The sequence below is a fragment of the Pseudorca crassidens genome, chromosome 20, assembly GCF_039906515.1.
Source record: "Pseudorca crassidens isolate mPseCra1 chromosome 20, mPseCra1.hap1, whole genome shotgun sequence".
NCBI lineage: Eukaryota > Metazoa > Chordata > Mammalia > Artiodactyla > Delphinidae > Pseudorca > Pseudorca crassidens.
The window spans coordinates 13,654,835-13,680,884 of NC_090315.1; the positions used below are offsets into that span (position 1 = coordinate 13,654,835).

General features: G+C 53.5%; 1 protein-coding gene across 10 annotated transcripts in view; it reads right to left on the reverse strand.

Moving 5' to 3' along the window:
* The window catches only part of SPTBN4 (spectrin beta, non-erythrocytic 4), a 72,566-nt gene that overhangs the window by 28,170 nt on the left and 18,346 nt on the right, over positions 1–26,050 (reverse strand). For 6 of the 10 annotated variants that reach the window (XR_010939187.1, XR_010939186.1, XM_067719960.1 and 3 more), the window contains 14 exons: positions 25,799–25,914; positions 23,633–23,745; positions 23,349–23,536; positions 23,157–23,274; positions 22,723–22,881; positions 21,743–22,045; positions 20,366–20,516; positions 16,231–17,161; positions 14,779–14,916; positions 11,461–12,211; positions 9,528–9,730; positions 6,140–6,230; positions 2,544–2,690; positions 896–1,159 (listed from right to left, as the gene is read on the reverse strand). Coding sequence is in view for 8 of the 10 variants with exons in the window: in XM_067719960.1 (XP_067576061.1) it covers positions 896–1,159; positions 2,544–2,690; positions 6,140–6,230; positions 9,528–9,730; positions 11,461–12,211; positions 14,779–14,916; positions 16,231–17,161; positions 20,366–20,516; positions 21,743–22,045; positions 22,723–22,881; positions 23,157–23,274; positions 23,349–23,536; positions 23,633–23,745; positions 25,799–25,914 (3,673 nt within the window). In the remaining 2 variants the exon portion in view is untranslated. Of the gene's footprint in view, positions 1–895; positions 1,160–2,543; positions 2,691–3,589; positions 3,676–4,418; positions 4,527–4,683; positions 4,829–4,854; positions 5,002–6,139; positions 6,231–9,527; positions 9,731–11,460; positions 12,212–14,778; positions 14,917–16,230; positions 17,162–20,365; positions 20,517–21,742; positions 22,046–22,722; positions 22,882–23,156; positions 23,275–23,348; positions 23,537–23,632; positions 23,746–25,798; positions 25,915–26,050 lie in introns of those variants that run through there. The other 4 variants (XM_067719965.1, XM_067719964.1, XM_067719968.1 and 1 more) reach the window with 4 other exon arrangements.

Sequence of the window (26,050 nt, forward strand, 5' to 3'; positions counted from 1 at the left end):
CTGGGCCATTAGTTCACCTCCCAGAGCCTCAGACATTGTTCCTGGGATGTAAAGGCAGGAGTTGTCACACCTTGGGAGGTGAGACGCAGCTCCTACATTCGCAGCTCCTACATTCGCACCTCCAGTCAGCGCATCAAACAGTAAGATACCAAGCACCACAGGCTGCCAGGCTAGGAGCAGAGATAAAGCAGACACTGTGTCTGTTCTCTAAGAGCCGCTGTTTTGTAATGGAGACACTGGCTAGCTGTGCGTCCTTGGGCCAGGCTCTCTACCTTCCGTGCCTCAGTTTCCCCGTTGGTCAAATGGGGGATAATAACAGTACCAATCTCTTAGCGTTGCTGGGAGGGGTCAGTGAGAGCTCGGCACAGAGGCTGGTGGGGGAAGCACTCCATGAATGCCGTTATTTTATTCATTTATTTATTTTGGCTGCCCGAGTGGCATGGGGATCTTAGTTCCCCCACCAGGGATCAAACCTGTGCCCCCTGCACTGGGAGCGCGGAGTCTTAACCATCGGACCGCCAGGGAAGTCCCATGAATGCTGTTATTATTCTGTGCAAAGCCAGCCCCCTACCTCTGGGCCTTGGTTTCTCCATCCAGGAAACAGGTGTCAGGGTCCTGGAAAACCCTCAGTGTGCTTGTGATCTACCTACTGCTTTTTGGCTCTAAATCTTTCCTCCCCCTTTGTACCCCCTTCCCTAGGGGTGGTGGGTGCTTCCAATAGTGGCTACTAGCTGGACTGCCTCAGTATTCCCTTTCTGTTTCCAGCTCTTCTAACACATTTGAAATAAATCCCTATCTTAAATCCCCTCTGTCTGAAATACCTCAAGTGGGATCTGACCCTGACTCTGGCCCCACTGTGTTTAGAAAGCCCCCGTCTGTGTCAGCCAGGCCGTACCTGCAGCTTCTTGAGCTGGCTGTTGACAGTGGCCAGGTCCCCACCAGGGTCCACATCTTGCAGCTGGCTTTCCATGTGAAGGAGCTTCTTGTCCAGCTCAGCGAAGCTCTGCACCAGCTGGTCGGCCTTGCTGGCCTCAAAGAGCTGCCTCGCCTTGGCCTGGGTGGTGCTCTCCAGCTCCGCCCAGCACTGCCGGATCTCACCCAGCTTCTTCCGCACCGAGGCTGCCAGCTCTGGTTTCTCCTGCATCAGTTGCTGGCCCTCCTGCCCCAGACGATGGGAGGCAGGAAATGAGGGGGAGGGAGTGGATGGTGGGGAGGGACAGAGAAATATGGGGGCAGCAGAACATAGGGAGAGACGTGGAGAGAGAGACAGAATCAAGGAGTTGGAGACACACAGAGAGACAGAGACATGATGGGTGGTTGGAGAGAAAGCACCAAGCATGGGAAGAGAGATGAGGAGAGACAGACAGATAGACAGAGGTGTGAGGAGGGAGACAGACAACACAGAGGCATGAAAAGGAGACAGCGAGAGACAGATAGCCATAGAGTGGTGGATACAGAGATGTGCACAAAGTTAGAAACATCGGAAGAGGACCATAAGACAGAGAAGGGGAGCGAGAGACAGAGGTGGAAGAAAGAGACAGAGAGAACAAACCTCCATTAAACTCCAAGTCAAGGAGAGTGGCTTTGCCACGTGCCACCATTATGGGGCATCGGTGGCCATTTAAGGGTTTAAGACCCACCTGGGTCCCTCTGTTTTGAGTGAAAAGAGTGGGGGGATCCAGGGCAGCAGGTCTAGGGGCAGTTTTGGGGGTTGATGCTTAGAGCAAAAATCTGCCTGGGTCCCTCCAAGCTGAAGTCAAGCTCCAATATATGTTGGCCTAGAGCCACATATATCATATGATGTATTAAAAAGAACAATACCATAGCAATTACAGCTCCTAGGTGCCTGGCCTTGTGTTAAGCACTTTATGTACTCAAGAGCCTACATTTCTTATTTCCTAATTTTAAAGCAGAGCATAAACAACAAGGTCCAATTGTATAGCACAGCGAACTATATTCAAAATCTTGTAATAAACCATATGAAAAATAATATGTATATGTACGTATATATGTATACACATATATATAACTGAATCACTTTGCTGTACACCAGAAACTAACACCATGTTGTAAATCAACTATACTTCAATAAAACTGGGGCTCAAAGAAGTTAACACAATTCCCCCAAGGCCCCAGAGCTGGTAACAGCATAGACAGAATGAGAACCCACGGTTGTAGGAACCCAATGTTCACTTTAACCCCAGCTTCCCAGGGCTGCCCCAACCTGACTACCTGACTTTCTATTTTAAATGCTCCAAATGGTGTGGAGGGAAGCCTGGTAGGGGAGATTATAAGAAGGGGTGAAATATTTAACAACCATTCAGAAGAGATGTTGGCCATTTCACAGACAGGCAAACTGAGGCTCAGAGAGGTTACGTGAATTACTCAAGGCCACAAAACTAGGAGCAGATGTGGAAGTTATCTGAACCAGTTCAGGGGTATGAGAAGAGCGGGCTGGCAGCGGAGGGTGAAGGAGGTGAGACATGGGTTCCCTGGAGGCCCCTGGCACCTGGCATGGGCAGTGGGTCCTTCTGCATACTCACCCTCTCAATCTTCTCCAGCCACTCCTTATTCTGAGCCAGCTCTGCCATGAACGCCTGATGCCGGAGCCATCTCTTATGCAGCTTGTGGCCGTCTTCCCGCGTGCTGTCTCGCGCCATCAGCATCTTCTCATGGATCCAGCCATCCAGCTGTGCAGGATGGGGGAGGGGCTCAGCCAATTCCCCACAACCTGCCATAGCCCCGCCCCCCCCATCCCCTCCACAATGTCCCAGGTTCAGGGCCTAGGCTTCTAGGACTGGGGAAGGAGAGAAGGGTGGGATGGAAAAAGCTGTGCAAGTGAGGCCTTTATGGCAGGGGTGTGCAGCTTAAGCCCTTTCCTGGGGAGTAGGGGATGGATGAAAGGGTCCCCAGAATGCAACGTCTCTTAGCCCTCTGTCCTCAGGGCAGCCCTTCTCAACTCCTCATAAGCCCTAAGCCCCAAGGTAGGGTTCCTAGGCCAGTCTTCCCACCCATAGCCAAATCAGCCCTCCAAAACAAGCCCTCCAACCTAATTCAACTCACTTCCGATTCAGTCTTGCACCCCTCACCCCCAGCAATACTTAGACCCTTCAATTCAGTCTCAGCCACCTCCAATAAGGACCAATTCAAGATCTCCAACCCATTCCCAAAGGTATCAGGTGAAGCCCCATATCTAGTCCCAGACCCCCAATATGGCCAGATGAACCCCTAAAAACCCTCCCAACTAGTGCCAAGTCTAGTTCCCTCCAAACCATCCCTCCAATGTGGGGTAGACCCATCCCCTGCAACCCAGATCCAGCCTCCTGAATGAGCCCACAGAACTCCCCAAATCCAGCCCTGAGGATCCAGCCCAAGACCACAGTTCACCAAAACCATGATGCATTGTGGCCCCCAACCAAAGCCAACCCCCCAAATGCAAGCATCAGGGCTACCTTCTGGCTCCCCACATGAGTCTACCCCAAATGAGATGGTACAAATCTAGCATCAGACTCTCCAGCATGGACCAGATAGAACCTCCGCAGCCAACCCCCCCTCCCAAACTAAAGCTATTTCTAGCGCCCCCACTCACCAACAAAACCGGTCATCCCAAATGCAAGCAACAGGAGTGGGCCCCTCTCGCCACCCTCAGCAGATCCGTCACAGGGCTGCTTTCTGAGCCCCCCCTCCCTCCCAATGAGACTCGTCCCTCAAGCAGGAACCTCCCCACTCATGACCAAACCTGGCACCTGGGCAGTTTGCTCCTCCCCTTTCTCCTCCCCCCTCAGTCACAAGATCCTCCTCCTCCCTCTTGGGAAAAAAAACAACAGAAAATCACGGACTCTGGCTTACAGTCATAGCCAAGGACAAATTCCCAGTCGGCCAAACCCCACTCCATGTCCCCTGAGCATGTGCTCCCCAGGGGTCCAGGACAGCGTCATACTCCCTCATACATACACAGACACACACACGAGCCAAGTCAAATGCTGAATCCTCCAATGCTATCAGATTCCCGACAAGCAGGGAAGAGTTTGCCAATGGCAGCCACAGCGCATAGGGAAGGCAAAGCCCCTGAAGGAGAGGTACTCTGTCATCAAGGTAAAGCCCCCCCAAAGTGATTGACCCCCATCACTGAGGGCAAAGCCAGAGTCCCCAACAACCCAGGAAAAAAGCTCCCAAGTGTCAGAGCCCTCCAAACCCAGAGCAAGTCCAAGACCCTCATCGCCCACGGCAGACCCACGCAAAAGTGATTCGCCCCCATCATCTAAGGCTAACGCAGATTCTGCAAGAACCAGGGAAGAATCTCTCCAAAGGCTGAGGGTCCCCCAACCCCAGGGCAAATCTCAGAGGCCCCATTACCCAGAGGAGAGGCCCCTAGAGAGGTTGGGACCCCCTTAGCCCCCAGGGCAAATCCACACTACCCCAGGAGTAGCCTTAGAAGTCCTCCCTTTCCGCTACTCTCCCTTGGGACCTGGCCCCTCAGTCTGGCCCGCAGCAGCACCGCGGACAGCTCCCGGCATCTGGGCCCCTCCCCAGGACTGGGGTCCCTGCGCCTTACCGACCCGCCCCCGCGCCGCCGGCGCCCCTCCCTCCCGCGGCGGGCGGGCGAGCACGCGCCCAAGCCCCCTCCCCCGCCCGCCTCGGCGGGGGTGCGCGTCAGCCCCCTCCCCTGGGCGCCCCCGAGACCTGAAGTGGCGGAGGCGTTGGCGGGCGGTCCCTGCAGCGGGCGGGCGGGCCTCTCGCCCCTCTACCGCGACGGCGGCGGCAGCGGCGGTGACGGCTGAGTCTCCGGCGGACGCGCGCCCCCTCCCCCGCCACCGCGCAGCGGCAGCGCGCCCGCCCGCGCGCGCCCCCTACCTGCCTACGTGCCCGCCTCTCTGCCGGGCCCCAGATGCGCGTAGAGGAGAAATCATCACCCTCCCTAAAGCATGGGGAGGGGGGTGTTCCTGCGCCATCTCAGATGATTGCTGCTTGGTCCAGAACAATCTAACGAGAGGGGGAAGGGGCTCCTGGGACAAATCAAACGGCGGGGGGGAGGGGGGTAGGCTGGGGCCTGGGCTACGTCAGCTATGTGAGGGGGTGAGGTGGGGTGGGAAAGGGCTCAGATTCCTGGCTACCTCAGCTATACAGGGGTAAAAAATATGGGAGGGAGCCGGAAATATCTCTTATAAGACTTCAGTCCAGAATAATCTCCAGTGGGAAGAAGGGGGACAGGGGGTTCTTGAACTCATCTCTAGTGGGCTCGAGTCCCAGACCCATCTCTAATGGACTTGAGTTGGGAGGGGGTATATGGAAGCCCTTATCCATTTCATGTGTGGGGAGAACATGGGGGTTCACCATGGGGGGAATCAAATCATCTTTAATTGGGGAGATTCGGACCTGGTTCCTGAACCATCTTTGGTTGGGGGAAACTTAAGTACTGTATCATCGCGGAGGGGGTACGAATTATCCTGAGTCAGGTAGATAGATGAGACCAGGACCATCTCTGTTTGGGTTTAGGAAAATGTTTACTGGGCCATCTCTCATGGGGCCATCTCTTATGTGGTCAGGGTGCAGAATAGTTTCTATGGAATGCAGGGTAAGGAGAGAAAGGCAGCATATCTCCTGGGCTGTCTCTAATGGAGAAGGGGACCTGGACCACCTCTGATTTGGGTTGGTCCTAATGGTTGTGTAGTTCATCTCTAAAGGGGCAGAGCTTGATTCCTGGACACTGTTAAAGGGGCGAAGGCTTGGTCGGGGACTGTCTCTGACCGAAGCTGCGCCCTGGGCTTCTGGTCCACCCACGGCTCCCCCCACCCCTCTCCTGTCTCCCGTCCCTCTCTCCCCATCAGAGAGCTGCTCACGAACCTCCGGCGGGGAAAGGTGAGATCAGCGCGCGTCCCCGCGGGACCTGTGGGCGCGGACGCGCGCCGTTGCCAGGGGCACCCAAGGCCCCTCCCTCCTTCCCCAGCGCGTGGGTGGAGGAGCCTTGAGGAGCATGCGCACTGAGGCCAGGATCCGCACGCCTCCTGGCGGCGCGAAGTGAACTTCGCTCCGCGACCCACTTAGACGGGGCGCCCCCTCCCCCACTGCGCCTCGGTGCTGGAGCACTTCCCTGTCTAGGAACGAAGTCCCTGTGCCCCAGCACAGCTGGAGTTCCTACCTCGTGGCAGTCTCGGAGGAAGTGCTGCAGCCCAAGTTGGTCGTGTAGCTTCTGCATCCATTGGTGGGCCCGTAGTTGGTTTTCTTGGCTCCTGGGGGTGGAGAGATAGGAATTGGGGGAAGCCTGTGTCTGGGGGCGCTGGCAGTAGGGCTGTGAGGGCGTCAGGCTTGTCAGGGCTAGGAACCTGGGGCATATGTACAAGTGAGGAAGAGGAGAGAGCAAGGTAGGGAGGGAGTAAAGGCAAAGAAACATCAGTGGGGGCAAAGCCAGGGACAGAGCTGGGGGAGGAAGAGAGAGGAGGGAGGGAGAGGAAGGCGGGGTGGGGGGAGAGAGAGAATGGGAGAGAGAGGGACAGAGACAGACAGATATCTGAAAAGAAAGAAATACCCTTAGAAAGACACAATCCCATAGAGAGAGATAACAGACCTACAGAGTAAGAGATACCGAGAGAGATAAAAACTTAGAGAATGAGAGACACCTAGGGAGAAAGAGAGATTAGGAGGGAGGGATAGATTGACGGGGGGGGGGGGGTGGGGGGGGGTGGGGGGGTATGCAAAGGCTTAGAGAGATAAACAGGAACACATACAGGCACAAGACCAGAGATAAAGAGAAACAAAGACTTCAAGAGGGAATGATTGACAGAGACTTGGACGAGAGACAGACAAAGAAAGAGACCCAGAGATAGAGAAAATAGGAAAACACAAGGGAAGAAATGAAGCAAGGGTAGTGCCAGAGACAGAGAAAGAGACAGAGAAGAGAGCAGTAGACAGAAAGCAGAGGGAAGGAAAGTGACAGAGAGGGTCAGGGGAGGGACAGCCCAAAAAGGGACAGGAAGAGAAGTGGCCGGATGCCCCCAGTAAAAGACACAGCCAGACAGACAGAAGGCTGCAACAGAGTTGGAGAGAGGGATGAGAGCAGGGCATGGATGGATGCAGCCGGAGCCACACGGAGGCAAGGAGGGGCGGGCCCTTGGCCTAAGTGAACTGGCTGGGCTGGACCCAGGCCCGACCACCCCGGAGCCAGCAAGCACCACAGCCCCAGGCAGTCTGGCCTCCTGCCCACAGTGCAGGGCAAAGTGCCCAAGAGGCCTGGTGGAGACGGCTGAGGGGGTCCCTCTTTGCTGTGCCTTGAACAAGCAACTCCCAGCTCAGGGCCTTGGCACTGGCTGTTTCCTCTGCCTGGAACGGTCTTCCCCCCAAAGTGTACTCAAATGTCACATTCTTAGCAAGACCCCTGCTGATCACTCCCCAACACTTTCTGGCTTTCTTTCCTTCTTTAACTTTCTCCTTTGCACTTAACACTATCTAACACACTGCATATGTTACATATTTCTCTTGTCTGTCTCCCCCCCCAGGACGTCATTCCATGAGGGCAGGAATTTTTTGTCTGCTTTGCTCACACCTGTATCCCCAATGCCTAGGAAAAGGAGCTGGCACACAGTAGGTACTCAATACATATTTTATGAATGAAAGAAAGCAAGAGAGACAGAGAGGCAGAAAAAAAGAGAGATGAAGGTATAGGTAGAAAAAACAAGGAGAGACAGACAAGGAAACAGAGATACATAGTTGTACAGGGAGATGGAGGCAAAGAGATGGAGTGTGTGGGAGAGAGTTACGGAGAGAACCAAGGGCAGAGCTGGATGGAAGGGCCAGAGACAAGCAAAATATGTACTCCGTCCTGCCAAGACTCAGCTCAGGAACCAGGAAATAGGAAATGCCTCTGAAATTGAACCAGACTCAATCCCTCCAGGCCTTCAGCAGCCAACTTGTCAAGCATCAGTCCTAGGGATGAGGAAAATCCCTTGTTTCCGGGAGGGTGAGAAAAGAGCTGTGACCTCTGGCAAGTCTGTTGCCCTCTCTGAGCCTCATGTGCCAAGATGCAAGAGTGCCCTGCACGCAGGGCTGGGCCAGGTTCCAGGCGAGGTGAGGCTCGTGGAGAGGGAAGTGACTTGCTCTGAATCTACAGGTTGAGAGGCAGAGCTGGGACTAGGACCTGGCCCTGTTTGACCCCAGGGCTCCCACGGCCCCCTGCATGTCTCCCATCCTGGCCCTGACCATCCTGGGCCATCCTTGTCAGACAGCATGTGAGCTCTATGAGGGCAGGAATCGTGTTCTGTCCTGGGCACCCAGGATGCGCGCCCAGCATTGCCTCACACAGGGCCTGGAACACAGCGTGGACTCAGTACTTGTCTAATTGGCTGAAGAATAAATGAATAGGGACTTCCCTGGTGGTCCAGTGGCTAAGACTCTGTGCTCCCAATGCAGGGGGGCTCGGGTTCGATCCCTGGTCAGGGAACTAGACCCCGCATGCCGCAGCTAAAGATCCCACACACAGCAACGAAGCTCCCACGTGCTGCAACTACGACCACAGCCAAATAAATTTTTTAAAAGAATAAATGAATAAACAATAGAATGAAAGGAGCCATTAATGACTGCAAAGGAATGAAGGCGTGACTCAGAAGAACAGCTCTCCAGGCTCCTCCTCCCCATTCTGCAGAGCCCGGCAGACAGCAGACACTCAAGAAATGCTGGGTAAAAGAAGGAAGGGGCCGGGCCTGGAGCGGAGGATGCTAGATCATGAATTTCCATCCTCAGGATGAGAATCTCCATAAAAGTTTTCCTTTAGGAAACTCCAACCTTGTCCCAAATGAATTTAGGAAAAAAAGTCGCCGGAGACTGAAAAGCCAAGGGGCTGGGGCCTCGGGGCTGTGGACGGTGGTGGAGGGACCGGGTGTGATTTCCATCAGGAGACAGAAGATGGAGCAGCGTTGGGCTCTCTTCCTGCCTCGCTCATGCCAGAGAGGAGAAAGCTGGGGTCACCAGGAAAGGCAGAAACAGCAACAATGACGGACAGAAAGAAGTGGGGCTGAAGGGAATCCTCTAAAGGACTCTGCTTGTGGGCTGGGGTTTGTTTTGTGTTTTTTTGCGGCGGGGCGGGGTTGCCGTTTTGTTCAGGGCTTAGAACAGTGCCTGGCACACAGTAGATGTTAACATTTTAACAACCAGTCCGGCTATCCCAGGCTGAGGGCAGGCTTGGGAGAGAAACTTTTCATTTTTGCAGCTTTTGGGTTATCGACCACAAGTTACCTTTTCACAGATCATCAATTTAAATCGAATCTAAAGCAATATGGAATTAAATAGAAATCAAAGACACAGAGAGGGAATTCCCTGGAGGTCCAGTGGTTAGGACTCCATGCTTCCATTGCAGGGGGCATGGGTTCGATCTCTGGTCGGGGAACTAAGATCCCGGAAGCCGCACGGCACGGCCAAGGAAAAAAAAAAAAGAGAGACAGAAGAGCAGAAATGTGATGGAAAGAAAGGGAATCCTCCTTGCCCCTCCCCTGTGCCGAGATCCCACCCCCTGTGCCCCTGGGGTCTGAGGGACCTACTTCTCCAGCAGCCGAGTCACGGCCTCCTGGGCCTGCTCCCCGTAGGCGTTGCCCTGTCTCAGCAGGCTCTCAGCAGCCTGCACGGCCACCTGCATCTTCTGCTGGTTCAGCTCCATCGTGGTGAGAAAATCCCGGTGCCGTTTCAGTGCCTCCTCCACCGACTCCACGGTGCCCGGCAGGTCCAGACCCGACAGGGCCATCTCCTGGAATGGGGGAGGGGTAATGCTCCGTTTAGCCCTGCTTCATTCCAGGACCAGGGAGAGGCTGCCAGCCTGCCTTTCCACCACTTTCCTCTCCCCTGCTCACTGTCCTAGCATTGAACACGCCAGGCATGGTCCCACTTCAGATCCTTTTCCCATGCTGGTCCCTCCAGATAGCCCCACGGCTGGCTCTTTCACTTTCTTCAGGTCTCTGACCATCTGTTTAAAATAGCATCCTCCTCCCCCAGCCATAACCCTTTATCCTGCTTTATTATTTTTCATAGCATATACCTGACATGATATTATATATGCTATTACTTGTTTATCATCTCCTCCCCCACATATATACACACACACTAGAATGCCAGCCACACGAGGGTGGGATTTTGTGTTTTGTTTCCTCTGGCCTCCGCCGCAGAACAGTGCCTGGCACAGAGGAGGCACTCAGTAAATATTTGGTTAATTGATGAAGACTGACCTGGGTCCTGTGTGACTTCAAGGAAGTTCTTTCCCTCTCTGGGGTTAGTTTTCTAACTGGTAAAATGGGTGGATCAGAAAGGGTCTCTCAAGGCCACCTCAGCTCCAATGTTTAGTAACCTCATGATTCCAGGGGCCCCCTGCCTGTTTCTCCAGGTAATCCTCTAACTGGGTCAGCTTTCTCTAGATAACCAGCACAGGTAGTCATGCTTTCTAAAATGACCTCTAGGGACTTCCCTGGTGGCCCAGTGGTAAAGACTCCACCTTACAATGCAGGGGACACAGGTTCGATCCCTGCTCAAGGAACTGGGATCCCACATGCCATGGGGCAACTAAGCCCGCGTGCCACAACTGCTGAGCTCGCGCGCCTCAACTAGAGAGACCGTGTGCCACGAACTACAGAGCCCACGCGCTCTGGAACCCGCGCGCCACAACTAGAGAGAAGCCCACGCCACAGCGAAAAGTCCCACATCCCACGGGCCGCAACTAAGACCCGATGCAGCCAAATAAATAAATAAAATGATCGCTAAAGGCTGGTACCTACTCTTGGACAATCTGAAAACTGGGTGTTCCATCCTGTCCAAATCCTCAAATTTGGTTCCCATCCCAGAAAGTTCCCCCAAATGGATCAGCTGTTCCCAGATAACCACAGCACTTGATTCCTCAAGCCATAAAGGCAGTTACCCTCTCCAGAGACTCTGCAAATTGCCTTTCGCAATAAGAAGATAATCTGCTAATTTAGGCCCCCAGAACCACTTAATCCACCACCATTTACTGACCCCAATAATCTCTCAGCCTGAATTCCCTCTACCATAATCTTCATCCTCTGTTATCCACCCCAAGATCTTCTTTAAACCCCATTGACCATCACCAATCAACCTCATACTCTTATTTCCTTCCAGACAATCTACAAACCCAAGAAGCCACTCCAATGAACACCCAAATGCATTACTTACTCAGAATAGTCCACAAACTCACCTAAAATAAGACGCCACCCCACACATCATAATCCTCAAATTCTGTTACACACCCACCCACACATGTTCACACCGGATGCTCCACAAACCCAGCCATCTGTACCAGATACCTGACACACACACACACACACACACACACACACACACAAACACCGCCGCTGACAGCAGATAAGCCACGAAGCCAGTGGTCCCCGCAAACACACTCCTCCATACATTTCCTTGTCCCCGAAATCCCCCGCGGCCTCAGACCCCCGCCCTCGTCAACCCGGAAGCGGGCACCTGGTTGCGCAGCACCGCCCACGCCTGGCGTAGGTCGCGCAGAAAGAGCTGGTAGACGTGCGCCTGGACCAGCGCCTCCCTGCGCGCCTCCCACAAGCCAAGCAGCTTGTGCCAACCAAGTTCGAGGTGCGGCAGCCACTCGTCGAGTGCCAGGCCCGGACCCAGCTCGGTGCCGTCGCCCGCCAGCAGTGCCTCGCTGGCCGCCACGATGCGCGCGTAGTCCTCCTCGCGCTGGTCCACTTCTTCCTTGAGGGCGGCGTGGCGCGCCAGCAGCGCGTCCGCCTCTTCCAGGCTGCCGGGCAGGGGGCCCTCGCCGCCGCCCGCCGTCTCCTGGGCGCGCACCAGCCAGTCCAGAAAAGCGTCCAGATCATGCAGGAAGCGCTGTAGACGCCCGGCCGCCGCCACCGCCTCGCCACAGGCCTGAGCTGCGCTAGCCAACGCGCCCCACTCGGCGCCCAGTTCCTCGGCACCCTGATGCAGCCGCGCAGCCTGAGCCGGGAAGCGCACAGCCAGCAGGGCCGCCTCCTCCTGGAGGGCCGCCTGGCGCGGCTCTAGCGCTTGCAGAGCAGCCTCCAGGCCGCTGAGGCGCCACTGCAAGGCGCCGCCCGCGCGGGGCGCGCTCTCCACAGCCCTCCGCTTCTCGCGCACCTGGGCGCGCACCTCCGCCACCTCCAGCAGGTGGTTCTCCACCAGCAGCACCGCGTTCACCTCCTCTTTGCGTTGTTCCGCCAGCTCCACGATGCGGTTCCACCTGCCCAGGGGAAGCAGGGCGGCTTAAGGAGGACGGAGACCCCTCTTGGGTGTGGAGGGCCCATCGACCCTAGGTAGAACCCAGCCACTGTGTGACCTCAGAATGTCATCTTATCTCACCGAGCCCCAGTTTCTGTCTGTGTAAAATGGACTCTGCCAGGTACATTTGCTTAGAACAGCGGTTCTCAAAATGTAATCTAAGCAAGGGCAAAACTATCTTCATCAAAATTCTAAGATGCTATTTGCCTTTTCACTTTCATTCTGTCCCGAGTGTACAGTGGAGTTTTCCAGAGGCTGCAGGACGGAGACTGAGTGCAGAAGCAGACCTGAGAACTCAGCTGCCTTCTCTTAAGCCAGACATTGAGCAGATGTGCAAAAACGCAAAACAATGCCATCCTTCTCGCTACATTTTTTTTTTGTTTTGAAAGGTTTTTTTTCATTAAAACATGTTAGCTATGTTAACAGACTGTTTATTATTGTTATTTTTAACGACGTAATATTTTAAAATTACTCAGTATTAACTTCTAATATAGTAAATATTGATAGCTATAACCCACTAAAACAAGCTCTTTGGGGTCCTTAATAGTTTTTAAGAGTGCAAAGTGTTCTGAAACCAAAGAGTGTGGGAACTGCTGGCTTATGACATCAGATAATACGTTGGATGCAATGAATAGTTACTGAGCATGTACTATAAGCCAGGTGCTAAGGCAAACCTGTTTTATTCCAAAATAAATAAATGGGGAAAATTACGCATTGCCCTGTGCCTTCAGGCAAGAGATGGTATTTCTCTGGGCCTCAGTTTCCTTTCATAGGCAGTGTATGGTCCAGTTTATAAGCACAGAATCCGAGCCGGACTGCCTGGCTGTGTCAGGCTCAAAGTCAAATCTGAGCTATGTACCCTTCGGTTAGTAACCTTCTCTGTGCCTCAGTTTCCCCACCAGTAAAATGGACATAGCACAGTACCTACCTCATAGGGGTGTTGTGAGAGTCCAATGAGTTATGGTTTAAAACAGTACCTGTTAGCTACTATTATTGAGTGGGGATAATAGTCCCCACTCTTGATATGGGGACTTGATATGGTCCCGAAGACCATATCAGGGCCTTTGCCTTGGCTGTGCTCCCTGCCTGGAATGCTCTGTACCCTCCCTCCCCTCCCCCATATGTACTCTTCCTGTGGATGGATCCTTCCCGTTCCCCCCACCCCTTTTTTTTAAGCTCTGCCCTCACCATCCTGAAATCCTTTTCTCAGCCAGCCCCCAGGGAGGTGGCCCCAAAGCAGGCTGCCCTCCCTTCTCAGGGAAGCTGAAGAAAAAGGGCTTCCCGCAGGTCCACCCGAGCCCCACCCACCTGATGGGGGGACCTTCCTTGGCTGCCTTCTCATCCCCTTTGAGGGCCCAGCTCAAAATGTTATGGCTGACCACAAGATCTCAAATCACCCCCAAGCTCCAGTTATGCCCTACCAGGTCACTCTATTTCCTGCATACATCCTTAAAACTCTCTAAATATCTTGTTCATGTATTAGTCCGTTTGTGAACTCTCTGTCACCTCTAGCATGGACACACCATAAGGGCAGAAATTAGGACTCTGAAATCAGAAGGACTCAAGTTCAAGTTCAGCTCTGGCCAGATTTGCCATGTGAACTTGGGCAAATCATTTCCATCTCTGATCCTGTTTCCTTATTTGGAGAATGGGGATAATTATGTCCACTTCATTGGGTGTTTTTAATGAGTTCATGTGGCTGAAGCACTTAGCACATCATCTCACTAAACGCCGTAAATCACTATTGCTGTCATTATCTTTTTAGGCCCTGGTGCCCTGGGATTGTTGAGTCTACAGAGACTTGGAAATCACTGGATATTGGGATCTTCCAGCACAGCAGTGAAGGGCACAATCTCTGGAGTCAGACAAATCCAGGCTTGATCCCCATAACTTGCCATGTGACCTCAGGCCACCTTCACCTCTCTGAGCCCCCATTTCCTCCTCTCTCGCATGGGTAATTTACACCCCACAGAATTGCTGGGAAAACTGAATATATAAATATGATCAACAGCCCCAGTTCTGGATTCAGGCAGAACTGGGTTTGACTCCTACTTACTAGACCGAGTAAGCTTGAATAAGGATTTCACCTCTCTGGATCTGTGTCTTTATCCATAAACCCTACCTTGCAAGAACTACTGGCAGTGTTCTAGCGGGAAAGATTTAAGTTGTTGCTATTCTTAAAGAGCTCTGAATTCTGGAAACTTTACTATGGAAATTGGGATATGGGGAGATAAAACAAAAGTACTTGGAAAATTTCCTAGCAGATAGTGGATACTCAATAAATCATTTCTGAAGAAGTAAGTTAATACCCCATTAAAATGTATTGTGTCCTCATTTTACATATCACCACTAGCATTGGGTATTTTAATTTTTTTTCAAGATTTTGCTAATTTACTAGATGGCCCTTATCATCTCAGGGATTTGAAAGTGCACGTTCTTGATTTCTACAGTTGGTGAATGAGGAAAAGAATGATGGGAAGAACTGGTGTGGGATACCTAGAAGAACTTCCAGCCCCAGGCCTCACCTACCTGCTGTTGAGGTGGTCCTGGCAGGAGCGCACCTCCTCTGAGCTGGGGTGGCCTCCTTCCACCAGTTCCTGAACTGTGCGGTTCACATCCAGGACACGGCCCATCAGACTGCTCATCTCCTGGTCCAGACTCTCAAATCTGCGGAAGAAGGATGGACGTGCTCAGAGAGGCCTGGACCCTGGGGCCCTGTTCACTGGGTTTTGGGAAGATGCCTTCCCCTGGTTCTTCTCTTAACTCTCCAACCTCACCTCCTGAGGCTCCTGTGCTGGCTTCTCTTCTTCTACCTGCCACTTAAATGTTAGATTCCTCAGGGCTCTGTCCTGGGCCCTCTGAGCTTTCCCTCACATCCTGCCTGGCCCATCTCACCCACTCCCACAGTCCTTGCCCCTGAACCCATCACTCACACATCTGTCTCCAGCTTCAACCTCATTCCTTTTGAACCTGTCTCCAACATTAAAGCCTGCTGTGCGTCTCCTCCAGGGTCCTCACTGTACTCAAACTAGCTTCAACATCTCGCCCAATTTGTTCTTCCTCTGGGTCTCCATCTCAGGGACAGCCCCCGACCCCATTCCCTGGGCTCTGTTTTTGACAAACACTCCCCCCAAGCCTGTCTGCCCCCATGGCCTGTCTACTTGGGCTCCAGCCCTGGTCCAGTCCTGTCCTCTCCTACCTGAATCCTCACCCCAGCTGCCTCTCTGGGCTCCCAGCCACCACTCTCACCCCCTCCAACCTACCCTCCACATGGCAGCCAGGGAAATCTGTTTTAAGCTGGCCATGGTCCTCCCTTGTTTAAAACAATGCCCAAGGCTGTGGCTTGGGTAACTGTGGGCACAGTAACAGCAGGGACCAGGCCTGTGTTTCCAGGAATGCTCAGCCCAAGACCTGGAACAGGGCAGGAGCTCAATAAGTACCCACTGAATGAGTGGATGGGTGAACATGCTCAGAGAGAGAGGTGCGGAGGGTTCATCCACTATTTTAACCCATTTCTAAATCTGCCAACAGACCAATCAGTATCTAATGTGTCACATGGTGGTAACTGCTGTGAAGAAATGTGAAGTGGGGTGAGGGAAGAGAAAGTGACATGGGTCAGAACAATTTTATAGCTAGGGAGGTAACATCTATGCAAGGGCAGTAGGAGTCACAGGGAGAGGGGTCAGGCTGGGACACCCCTGGAGGAGCTCAGGTTAATTTCGTGCCAGGTGACTGTAAGCCTCATAGTAATAATAGCAGCCGCTCATGGAATGCTCCCTGGACCCAGGCATTTGCTAAGTAGTTTGCACATACTAAGTCATTTATTGTTCTCCAGTAGCCTGTGAGGTTGGGACTAATATCATTCCCATTTTACTGGAACCACCGGTTCCTGGTGAGTGGACACGGGAACTGTTGAACCAAGGAAGGCGAGACTGTGTGCGTGAGGAAGGGGACCGGGGAATCCCACCAGTGCGCGCTCACCGGTGCTGCACCACCTCGACGTCGTCGAGTGAATCGGGCACACGCATGGCGAGCAGCCACTGTTCCTTCTCACCGATCCACAGCTCGCACGCGTGCACCTCGCCGAACATGCGGTAGACAGCGAGGGCATCCCGCAGCCACTGGCGCCGCAGAGCAGCCACCTCGGTCACCTCGGAGAACAGCTGCTCGGCCTCCACCACGCGCACCTGCAGTGCCACCACCAGTGGCCCGGCGCCGCTGGCGCCCCCCAGTGTCGCCAGCTGACGCCGCAGGCCGCCCACGGGCCCGCGATGCGCCTCCACCTCGCCGGTGAGCGCGCGGTGCTGGCGGGCCAGGCGGCGGCTGGATGCTTCGTCGTGGCCGAAGTCGCCCGCGGCTGCTAGGCGGTAGGCGTCGCGGAGCCAGTCCAGGAGCCCGTCGAGGTCCGCACCGAACTGGTGCAGCGCCCGCGCCTCCTGCAGCCGCCGCTCGCGCCGCGCCGCCGCCTCTTCCAGCCGCTGCCAGCGCCGCCGCGCGCTCGCCGCGCGCTCCGCCAGGCCCGCCAGGTGCACCGTCTCGGCGCCCGGGCCCACGGTGCCACCGGCCGCGGCCAGCTCCTCGCCGCGCCGCAGGGCCTGCTGCAGCAGCACCCGCCGCCCGCCCACCTCGCCCTGCAGGATCTTGTGCTGAGCCAGGAGGCGCGCGGTGCTGTACAGGTCGTGGGCGCCGTCCGCCGCTCCCGCCGCGCCGCCGCCGCCCGCCGCCTCTAGGAGGCGCTCCTTGTCGCGGGCCCAGCTCTCGGCCTCCTCCAGCTCCTGCAGCAGCGCCCACAGGCTGCGCGAGGCCTCCAGTTCCGCGCGTCGCCCAGCCGCCTGCTCCTGCAGCTCCGCCAGACAGCCGTGCACGTGGTTCACGCGGTTGCAGATGACCTGCGGATCGCAGGGCTGGTAACCTGGACCAGGAAAAGGGGCAGATCCCGGGTTGGGCACGGGCCAGGGGGCGTCCAAGAGAGGGTGGTACAAGGCTACCTGCCTAGTCCTTGGCCCGACTTCATCAGATGCCAGGTTACACCTCCCCTCCTCCAGGCAGCTTTCCCTGACACCCCAAATCTGGAGCAGGCGCCTTCTCTGGCTCTCCCAGGCTTCTCTGCTTCCCATCCCAGCCCGGACCACTCTGCCTGTGACTGCTTCACCTAGCTCTGAACCCTCTGGGCCGTCACTGACAGTCTGTCTCCCCTACTGGATTGGGAGCCCCGTAAGGACAGGGCCAGGGACTGTCTCCAGCACACCATGTCCCCACCACTGCCCAGCATAGGGTGGAGCTCAGAGCAGTCACCTAGTGAAAACGGTGACTTATTGATTGAATGATGAATGGAAACAGAGATTCAGAGAATCCTAGAATGTGTATATTTTAGTGTAAATATACAGTGTTTTCCCTTCAGAAATGGACCCGATGAAACTTCTCTACTCTTAAGCTATGCTTCTGGGTTCCCTCTCTCATCCTCTGTTACCTTATCTATTAACCCAGTGATGACCTAAACTCCTTTTTTGTCTTCAAATATTTCACCTTCCTCCTGGACCTCTGGTTTGTGACTGAGAACTGTGAGACTAACTTAATGGGTTGCAGCCAGCATTTCTTTAATGAAATGGAATTGAATGAATAGAAAATATCAGAGGTAAGGGGAGAAGCATCGTTTTATAAAGGCTTGGTGTCTCTGTGTGTCTGTGTGTGTGTGTGTCTGCACGTGTGCCTGTGAACTCTGGATCATGCGGTAAATGTATTTCTTACTGGGTCAAAAAAGTATGAGAGGGGCTTCCCTGGTGGCGCAGTGGTTGAGAGTCTGCCTGCCGATGCAGGGGACACGGGTTCCTGCCCCGGTCCGGGAGGATCCCACATGCCGCGGAGCGGCTGGGCCCGCGAGCCATGGCCGCTGAGCCTGTGTGTCCGGAGCCTGTGCTCCGCAATGGGAGAGGCCACGTCAGTGAGAGGCCCGCGTACCGCAAAAACAAACAAACAAACAAACAAAAATACCAGTATGAGAGACACTGGCCTAGATGGCCTGTGGGATTTCTGCATTTGTGGACATTCACTGAAATTGACCCAAATACGGAGGCATCCAGCTGAATAATAAACATCAGCAGTATCCATGTATCTGGCCCTTACTCTGACACACTGTCATTTAATTCTCACAACCATTCTATGAGGCCAGCATCCTCCTTAGCTCCATCTTGCAGGTGAAGAAACTCACACCCAGGGAGGGAAACTACTTGCCCAGGATCAGCTAAGAACTGGTCAAGCAGGACGCCACACTCTGGACCACTTATCAGACAGCGCTGCCTCCCGTCACCATGACAACACACACCCCACACTAGCCTCTTTGCTGTTTCCACGGTGCTGCTGGCGCGTTGTCACCAGGCACCGAGACCTCACAAGGAGAAGACCGAGGGAGCTTCCTTGACAAACATCCGTAAGAATGAGGATGAAGAGTGAAGGTGAAGGAGAGGGTCCCGACAGTGTCTCGTGGGGTCATGAGGCTGGTGATGGGCTGAGCTAGGATGGGGATGTCCGCACTGGGGCTTGGAAGGAGACCTCAACATCTGCTCTTAGGACATGACCCAGTCCATGAGGGTGAGAAACCCCTGACCATCCTGCAAGCTGGACAGCGTCTTCCTTTCCTAACAATGCTCCGGGATTCCCAAGGGCCATGGCTCCAGATAAAGGAGTGAGACAGACCAGCCTCCATGCCCTCTCTCTGATCAGCTCTGCGGCTCTGGGCCTCAGTTTCCTCATCAGTGAGAAAGAAAAAAGCAGCTCTGATGCTGTCAGCACTCATACACAGTTGCACAGGACACAACGTCAGACAAGACCACTTTGCAATAGGGATGGAGCGGGACGAAGAAAAGACCGTTCCACAATCACGTCTGAGAGCACCCAAAACAAAGTCACTGTGCAAACCACAAAAACGGCCACCCCCCTGCCCGCCCCCTCACCTGGCCAAGGTGAACCGCTCCTGCCAATCCTGTTCCTCCCACTACCCGGATAAAAATGATTAAGATGCGCAATCATCTAATTACCCCCACTTCCTGACAGCATCCAATCTGCAGCAAAACACACTATGTTAAATCATCCCAAATCACCTAACACAAGCCCACATCCTATAACAAGCCCGTCTTAACATCCTCTTACTAAGATGCCCCATGGTTCCCCTGGTGTGTGCAAAGAACCAAAAAACCCAGCTTGGTTTGACTACAGCAGGGTTCCTGGTGGTCTTTGGCTGGAGGGCGTTGACATCAGTAAAATGAGAACGTTTTTAGAGCCAGTCTGGGTTTTGCCTATCAGCATCCAGTCCCTGCTTCTGCTAACGGCGCCCCACCCCGCTCCTTCTCAGTTCATGTCTTTGGAGGGAGCTGACCCCACTCTTGGCTCTGGGAGGGCATGTCACATAAATGTGGCCAATTAGATCACTGGATAGCCTGGGGCCATAATGCTTGACTGAGTGATGGGAACGGGACCCACAGTGGGCTAATGAAAACTTTCCTTGGACCTTTTGCCATAATATTGAGAGAAAGGGGCCTGTCTCTTGCTGGGTCTGCGAAGCTGCTGAATGATTCCAGATTTACACCACCAGGGGAGGGACAGCCCAATAGTGACACAAACATAAAGACTGGAGTCAGAAACAGATGGAGTCTTAAAAGCATCACTGAACTATCCCTGGATCCAGCCATGCCTGAAGCAACACTCATCCTTTCCTGCACATTTAGTTACATCAGCCAGTACGTTCCCCTTTCCTCCTTAAGTGAATTAAATTGAGTTTCTATCACTTGATGCTAAACAGGCCTTGACAATAATTACCTTACCCAGTCTTTTTATGGTATTCACTGAGATCGGCTGTGAAAGGCTTAGCACATAACAAGTGCTCAAGAAACGTGAACTATTACTGCAGAATCTCAAAGCAGGAAGAAGTCATGTGGTCCAACCTCTCACTCAAGGCACTAATTTCCCATGTGATATCCCTGATGGAGTGTGATCCTAGTTGGTGCTTGGATGCCTCCAAAGATGGGGAGCTCACTCCTTCATTCTGTCTCTCAGGAGACATTCTGCTTCTATTAGCACCAGCCCTGAAAGTCTCCACCCCAATCCCCAACCTCAGACTCACCCTGAAGCTGGGAGAAACGCAGGGCAGCAGCATTGAGCGCCTCCACCCGCTCACTCTGGGCCGAGATGTCCCCCTCCAGCAGTCCATGCTTCTGCAACAGGTCCTCTGCCTCCACCAGGTGCTGCCCACACTCCCGGGACAGCAGCTGAGCCTACAAGTAGGGGCAGCCCTGAGTATATTTTTGGCATTGGCCCTTAGGCCACTCGCGCCCCCCACCCCGCCTTCACCCATGCCAGCCCTCTGCTTCTCTACTCCATCACTCGAACTCTGATCTGTCTCAGTCTCCATGTATCTATCATCATCTCTCTCCATCTCTGTCTCTCTGGATGTTCCATCTCTCATCGTCTCCACAATTCTGGGCTCTGTCTATGTCACCGTGTCTCCCTCTCTACGTCTCCATCTCCCCCTTCTTCTGTCTCTCTTTGCCTTCCCCCCTTTCTCATTTACACTTCTGTCTCCATCTCGACCTCTATCTCTTTCTTTCCATGTCTCTCCCTCTTTTTTAAAAAAATACTGGGACTTCCCTGGTGGTCCAGTGATAAAGAATCCACCTTCCAATGCAGGGGACGCAGGTTTGATCCCTGGTCAGGGAACTAAGATCCTACATGCCGCGGGGCAACTAAGCCCACGCGCCACAACTACTGAGCTCGCACATCTCAACTAAGACCCGACGCAGCCAAAAATAATTAATTAATCTTTAAAAAAATTTTATTTATTTATTTGGCTGTGCTGGGTCTTAGGTGTGGCATGCGGGATCTTCCGTTGCAGCATGTGGGATCTAGTTCCCTGACCAGGGATCGAACCTGGGCCCCCTGCATTGGGAGTGTGGAGTCTTACCCACTGGACTGCCAGGGAAGTCCCTCCATGTCTCTCTTCGTGTCTGTACTTCTCTCTGTCTCTTTGCTTCCATCCTTCTTATCTCCATCTTGCTCTGTATCTGTCTATCTATCTCCAGTAGGTCTCTCTCTTTCTCACATGGATTCCATCTTCCTATGTGTCTTTCTCTGTAGCCATTTAGATTTCTGTTGCTACCTTTGGGTCTTCTTCTCCAGCTCTCTCTCTTTCTTTCTCTGATTTCTCTTTCTCTCAAATTGTCGCGATCTTCCTCCGACTTAATCTCTCTGCCTCTGTCTGTCCCTGACTCGCTCTGTCTCCATATTACTGTGTATTTTTATCTATTTCTCCAGATATTTTTCTCTCTTTCTCACATTTTCTTTTTCTGCCTCTCTGTCTCTCTCTGTATCTTTCACTCTTTCTTTACATCTTTCTGTCTCTCTCCCCTTCCCTCTCCATCTTTGACAACCCTTTCAGTGTATATACCCTTTCCTCCCCTTCTGGCATGCCACTCCCATCACTGGCCCCCGATCTGGCCCCTACCTGCATCTCCTCCATCCAGTCCACCATGTACACCATCTCCTGGAAGACTTTCTGCAGGGCCAGGTTCTGCTCGAGCCGTGTCCGCCGGGCACCTACCAGCCCAGTCAGCAGGGCCCACTGCCGCAGGACACTGTCACGCCGGGCTGCCACTCGGCGGGCGTCATAGTAGCCTTCAATCGCCAATGCCTGGGCCAGCTCGGCCACGCCCTGCACCCGCTCCTCATAGGCTGCAATGTCTGCCTCAATCGCTTCGTGCTTCTTCATGGCTGCCTCCACTGCTGGCAGCTCATACCCAAAGTTGTCCTGGGGCAGGGCAGGCCACACACACTCATCCACGTTGCCTCAGCAGTCAACCTGTTACCTTGAGCCTGTGTGACCCTGGAAACTCCCCCACCGGCTCCTGTTACCCTGGAGACCAGCCCCACCACCCCAAGTTGCCCTGGAGACCAGCTCCACCCTTCCCTGTTACCCTAGAGACAAGCCCCACCATCCCCAGTTACCCTGGAGACCAGCTCCACCACCCGCAGTTACCCTGGAGATCAGCTCCACCCTTCCCTGTTACATCTCTAACCCTAAACTTGTTACCCAGGAAATAGGCCCCACCCTTCCATTTCCTTAGAGACTAGGGACATGGCCTACCATATCCTGTTACTTAGGAGACCAATTCTATCCTCCTGAGTTACGCTGGACACCAGATAACAACCTCCTTTGTCACTTAATTAAATACTCTCCCTATTCTGTCCTCTCTAGTTACCCTGGAGACCAGTTTCACCCTCCTATTACCCTGGAGAGCAGGCCCACACCCCTCCCCCGCCAAACACTTAGGAAACCAATTCTCCCTTCCCACCTTCATTTGTCACCTAGGAGACTAATCCAACACTTCTCTGTTGCTTAGGAGATCAAGTCTCTCTCTCTGGTCCCAGGGCCATCAGCGCCATCCTCCCTCCCTTTCCCCCGGAGCCAAGCCCTACGCCCTGTACCTGGGAGACCAGGCGCTGGTTCTCATTCAGCCAGCTCTCCCGCATAGCCACCTTGTGGTCAAACCTCTGGGCTAGTAGTTCCAGCTTCTCCTGCCGGATCAGCTCAGCCCGTAGGGCAGCCTCCCGCTCATGTTCTGCCTTCTCCAGCTGTCCCCATGCCTAAGGAGGCAGGAGGAGGCAGTCAGATTCCAACAGCTGCCCACAGTTTAATGGCCCTGGCTTCTCTATTTGAGGTCACTCCTAGCACTTATGGCACCTTGGCGCAGATTGGAAAAAAAAACATTGCTTCCTCGGGACCCTTTACTGCTGGAAAAACCATCAGAATGAATACCCAGTCCATGATGTCTGCCATGTGAACGGCTCCCCTTGAGCAATGCACGACCTACACAACTTCACAGAGCAACCCTTCCTCTCCCCTACATCCTCAGCCTCACCTTGTCAATATCCCAGATGCCACAGCCCTCCCGGGGCACGTAGAGGCGACGGTTGCTGGCACGCAGTTTGCTCTGGATGCTGAAGAGCAGCACCTCCAGGTTCCCCTTCTCCTGAAACCTAAAGGGGCCTGAGCTCAGGAACCCTGCCTCCACACCCCCACCTGCCACCCTCCCCCCGGGGCTGGGCCTCACTTGACGGGCTTCTCCAGTGTGCAGTAGGCTGTGAAAGCCTGAAGCTGCTGCTGCACCCCACTCAACGAGTTGGCAAACTTCTGGTTGCTGATGAGGCCCACAGTGCGGTGGATCCAGGCCAGCAGCTCGGCTGCCAGCTCCTCGTAGTGCTCAATGATCTTCCCCACCTCCAACACCTGGTCCAGGACCTGACCCGGCAAAGGAAGGTGGGGTCAGCCTCATCCCGGATATGCCCCCATATGGTTCCCAGGCTCCCACCCTCCCCATTCCTTGGCTCCTCTTACCTTCCCAATTCGCTTCCCCTCCACAGCCAGAGCCTTCATCTTAGAGAAATAATGGTAGAAAGAGACCACATAGGTGATGATGGACTTCTCATCCGGAGCCTCCATGTTCACATCTGATGATTAAAGGAGAGTGAGGGAGCAGGATGATGAGCGCTCTGACAGAGAGACCGAAGGTATTAAGTGGTGGGAGGGAGAACTCATTCTTACTTGCTGTGTGACCTTGGGCAAGATAACTAACCTCTCTGTTCCTCAGGTTTTGTATCTGCCCAGTGGGCATCTACCTCATGGGATTAAATAGTGCCTGACACATATAAACCACCATAGAGAGATTATCTCTAATGATTTCTTATTTTTTTATTTTTGGCTGCTTTGGGTCTTCGTTGCTGTACACGGGCTTTTCTCTATTTGCAGTGAGCAGGTTTTTTCCTCATCGCGGTGGCTTCTCTTGTTGCGGAGCATGGGCTCTAGGTGCGTGGGCTTCAGTAGTTGCAGCTCATGGGCTCAGTAGTTGTGGTGCACGGGCTTAGTTGCTCCACAGCATGTGGGATCTTCCCAGACCAGGCTCGAACCCGTGTCCCCTGCACTGGCAAGTGGATTCTCAACCACCGTGCCACCAGGGACATCCTCTATAATGATTTCTGGAACACACTATTCTACCTTCTACCTCAGGGCCTTTGCACATGCTGCTCTGTCTGAAACACTGTTCCTTTTCTTCATGCCAAACTCCTACTCATCCTTCAGGGCTCCACTCAACTTAAGTGTCCTCAAATAAGCCTTTCTGTTCATCCTGTCTAGAGCTGGTCTCCTCCTGTTATTCTTCCTCATAACATCTTATCATTTCTTCCTAGAACGAATCACAATTTATAATTACATATTCCCTTATGTGATTATGTTCTTACCTAGAGTTTGAGCTCCATGAGGACAAGGGCTATGCCTGTCTTTTGCCACTGTTCCTTCCATGCCCAGCACACAGTAGGAGCTCAGTAAATACATACACTAAGTGTATGAATGGTATGTGAAGTTTGAGGTCAAGGACACAGGCTCTGGAGGCAGCCTTGAATCCCAGCTCGACCACTTACTCACTAAATAGCTATAAAATAGACCTAACTTCTTTGAGCTCAGTTTCCCCATTGTTACAGTAAGGATAGTCACAATGCCAGCCACCTAGAAACACTATCAGTATTAGAAAGAATAACCTGGCACAGAGGAGAAACTCAGTAAATCCTGATTATCATTTTAATTTACTCATTGAATGCACAGCATTATACTTTGCCCTTATCCTTCCTCAGCTCATGAAACTGACATCCAATAAACACCGGCTATGTGTCAGGCACTGTAAGAGGCAAGGTAGAGAAATGATTCAGACCATGAATTCTGGAATCAGAAAGTCCTGTTTACTGGGTTTTCAGTGTGACGCCGGGCTACTGACTTCATGTCTCTAAGCCTTCGTTTCCATCACTTTATGACAGGATTGATGACTTCTATCCAACTAGGTCAGTGTGAGGATGAAAGGGAACAGTGCTGATACAATTCCCAGCCATGGGCTTGGCACATGGTAGATGCTCAGAAAAAGGGAGTAACCCTTATTCCAGATATGGGGGATTGGTGGGGTATGATTATGGCCATTATTCCAGAGATGGGGGGTTGGTATTGGGTGAGATCATGGACTGGGAATGAGGTTGAAGTCGGGGGTGGGGTTGGGAATAAACTGAAAATGGGAAAGGGGTTGGGGATGAGGACAGAGTTGTGGATGGGGACAGACAAAGGAATGAGCTGGGGATGGGGAGGGGGGTGGGCATGGGAATAGGACAGTGCTGCAGATTGGGTTGGGGATGGTGTTGGCTTCAGGGATGGGGCCGGGGTTAGGAAGAGATGGGGGTTATGTTTGGTGGGGAGGTGATTAAGGATGGGGAAGGGGGGTTAAGCTGAACATAGGAATGGAGATGGGGTTGGGTCTGAGGTAGAGATAGAGAAAGTAGGAGATGTGGGGATGGGAAGGAGGTGGGACTGGAGATGAGGAAGGGGAGGGAGATGGGAGGGAGCTGGAATTTGAAATGGCCTTGGGGTTTAGGATGATACTGCAGCCAGATGGGGTTGAGTTTGGGATGGCACTGGGGCTGGGAGTCCCCCAAGAGGAAATCTGGGCTGGGGCCATGCAGAGCTCACCCTCAGGGTCCAGCAGACGTGCCAGCCCCAGGTGCTGCTCAGCCGTGCGGAAAGCTCTCTGCAGGTTGTAGTTGGCGTTGGACTTGGTGAGTTTGCTGAAGTCCACGAGATCGGGCCTGGGCAGGGGCACAGAGAGGGCAGGCAGCAGGCAGCCTCCAAAGCCAGTGGGCAAATGGATGAAAAGACATCCTTGTCTGAGTCCCACCCAGGGCGAGGGCAGGAGGAGCACGACCCGGCCAGTGGGAAAGCTGT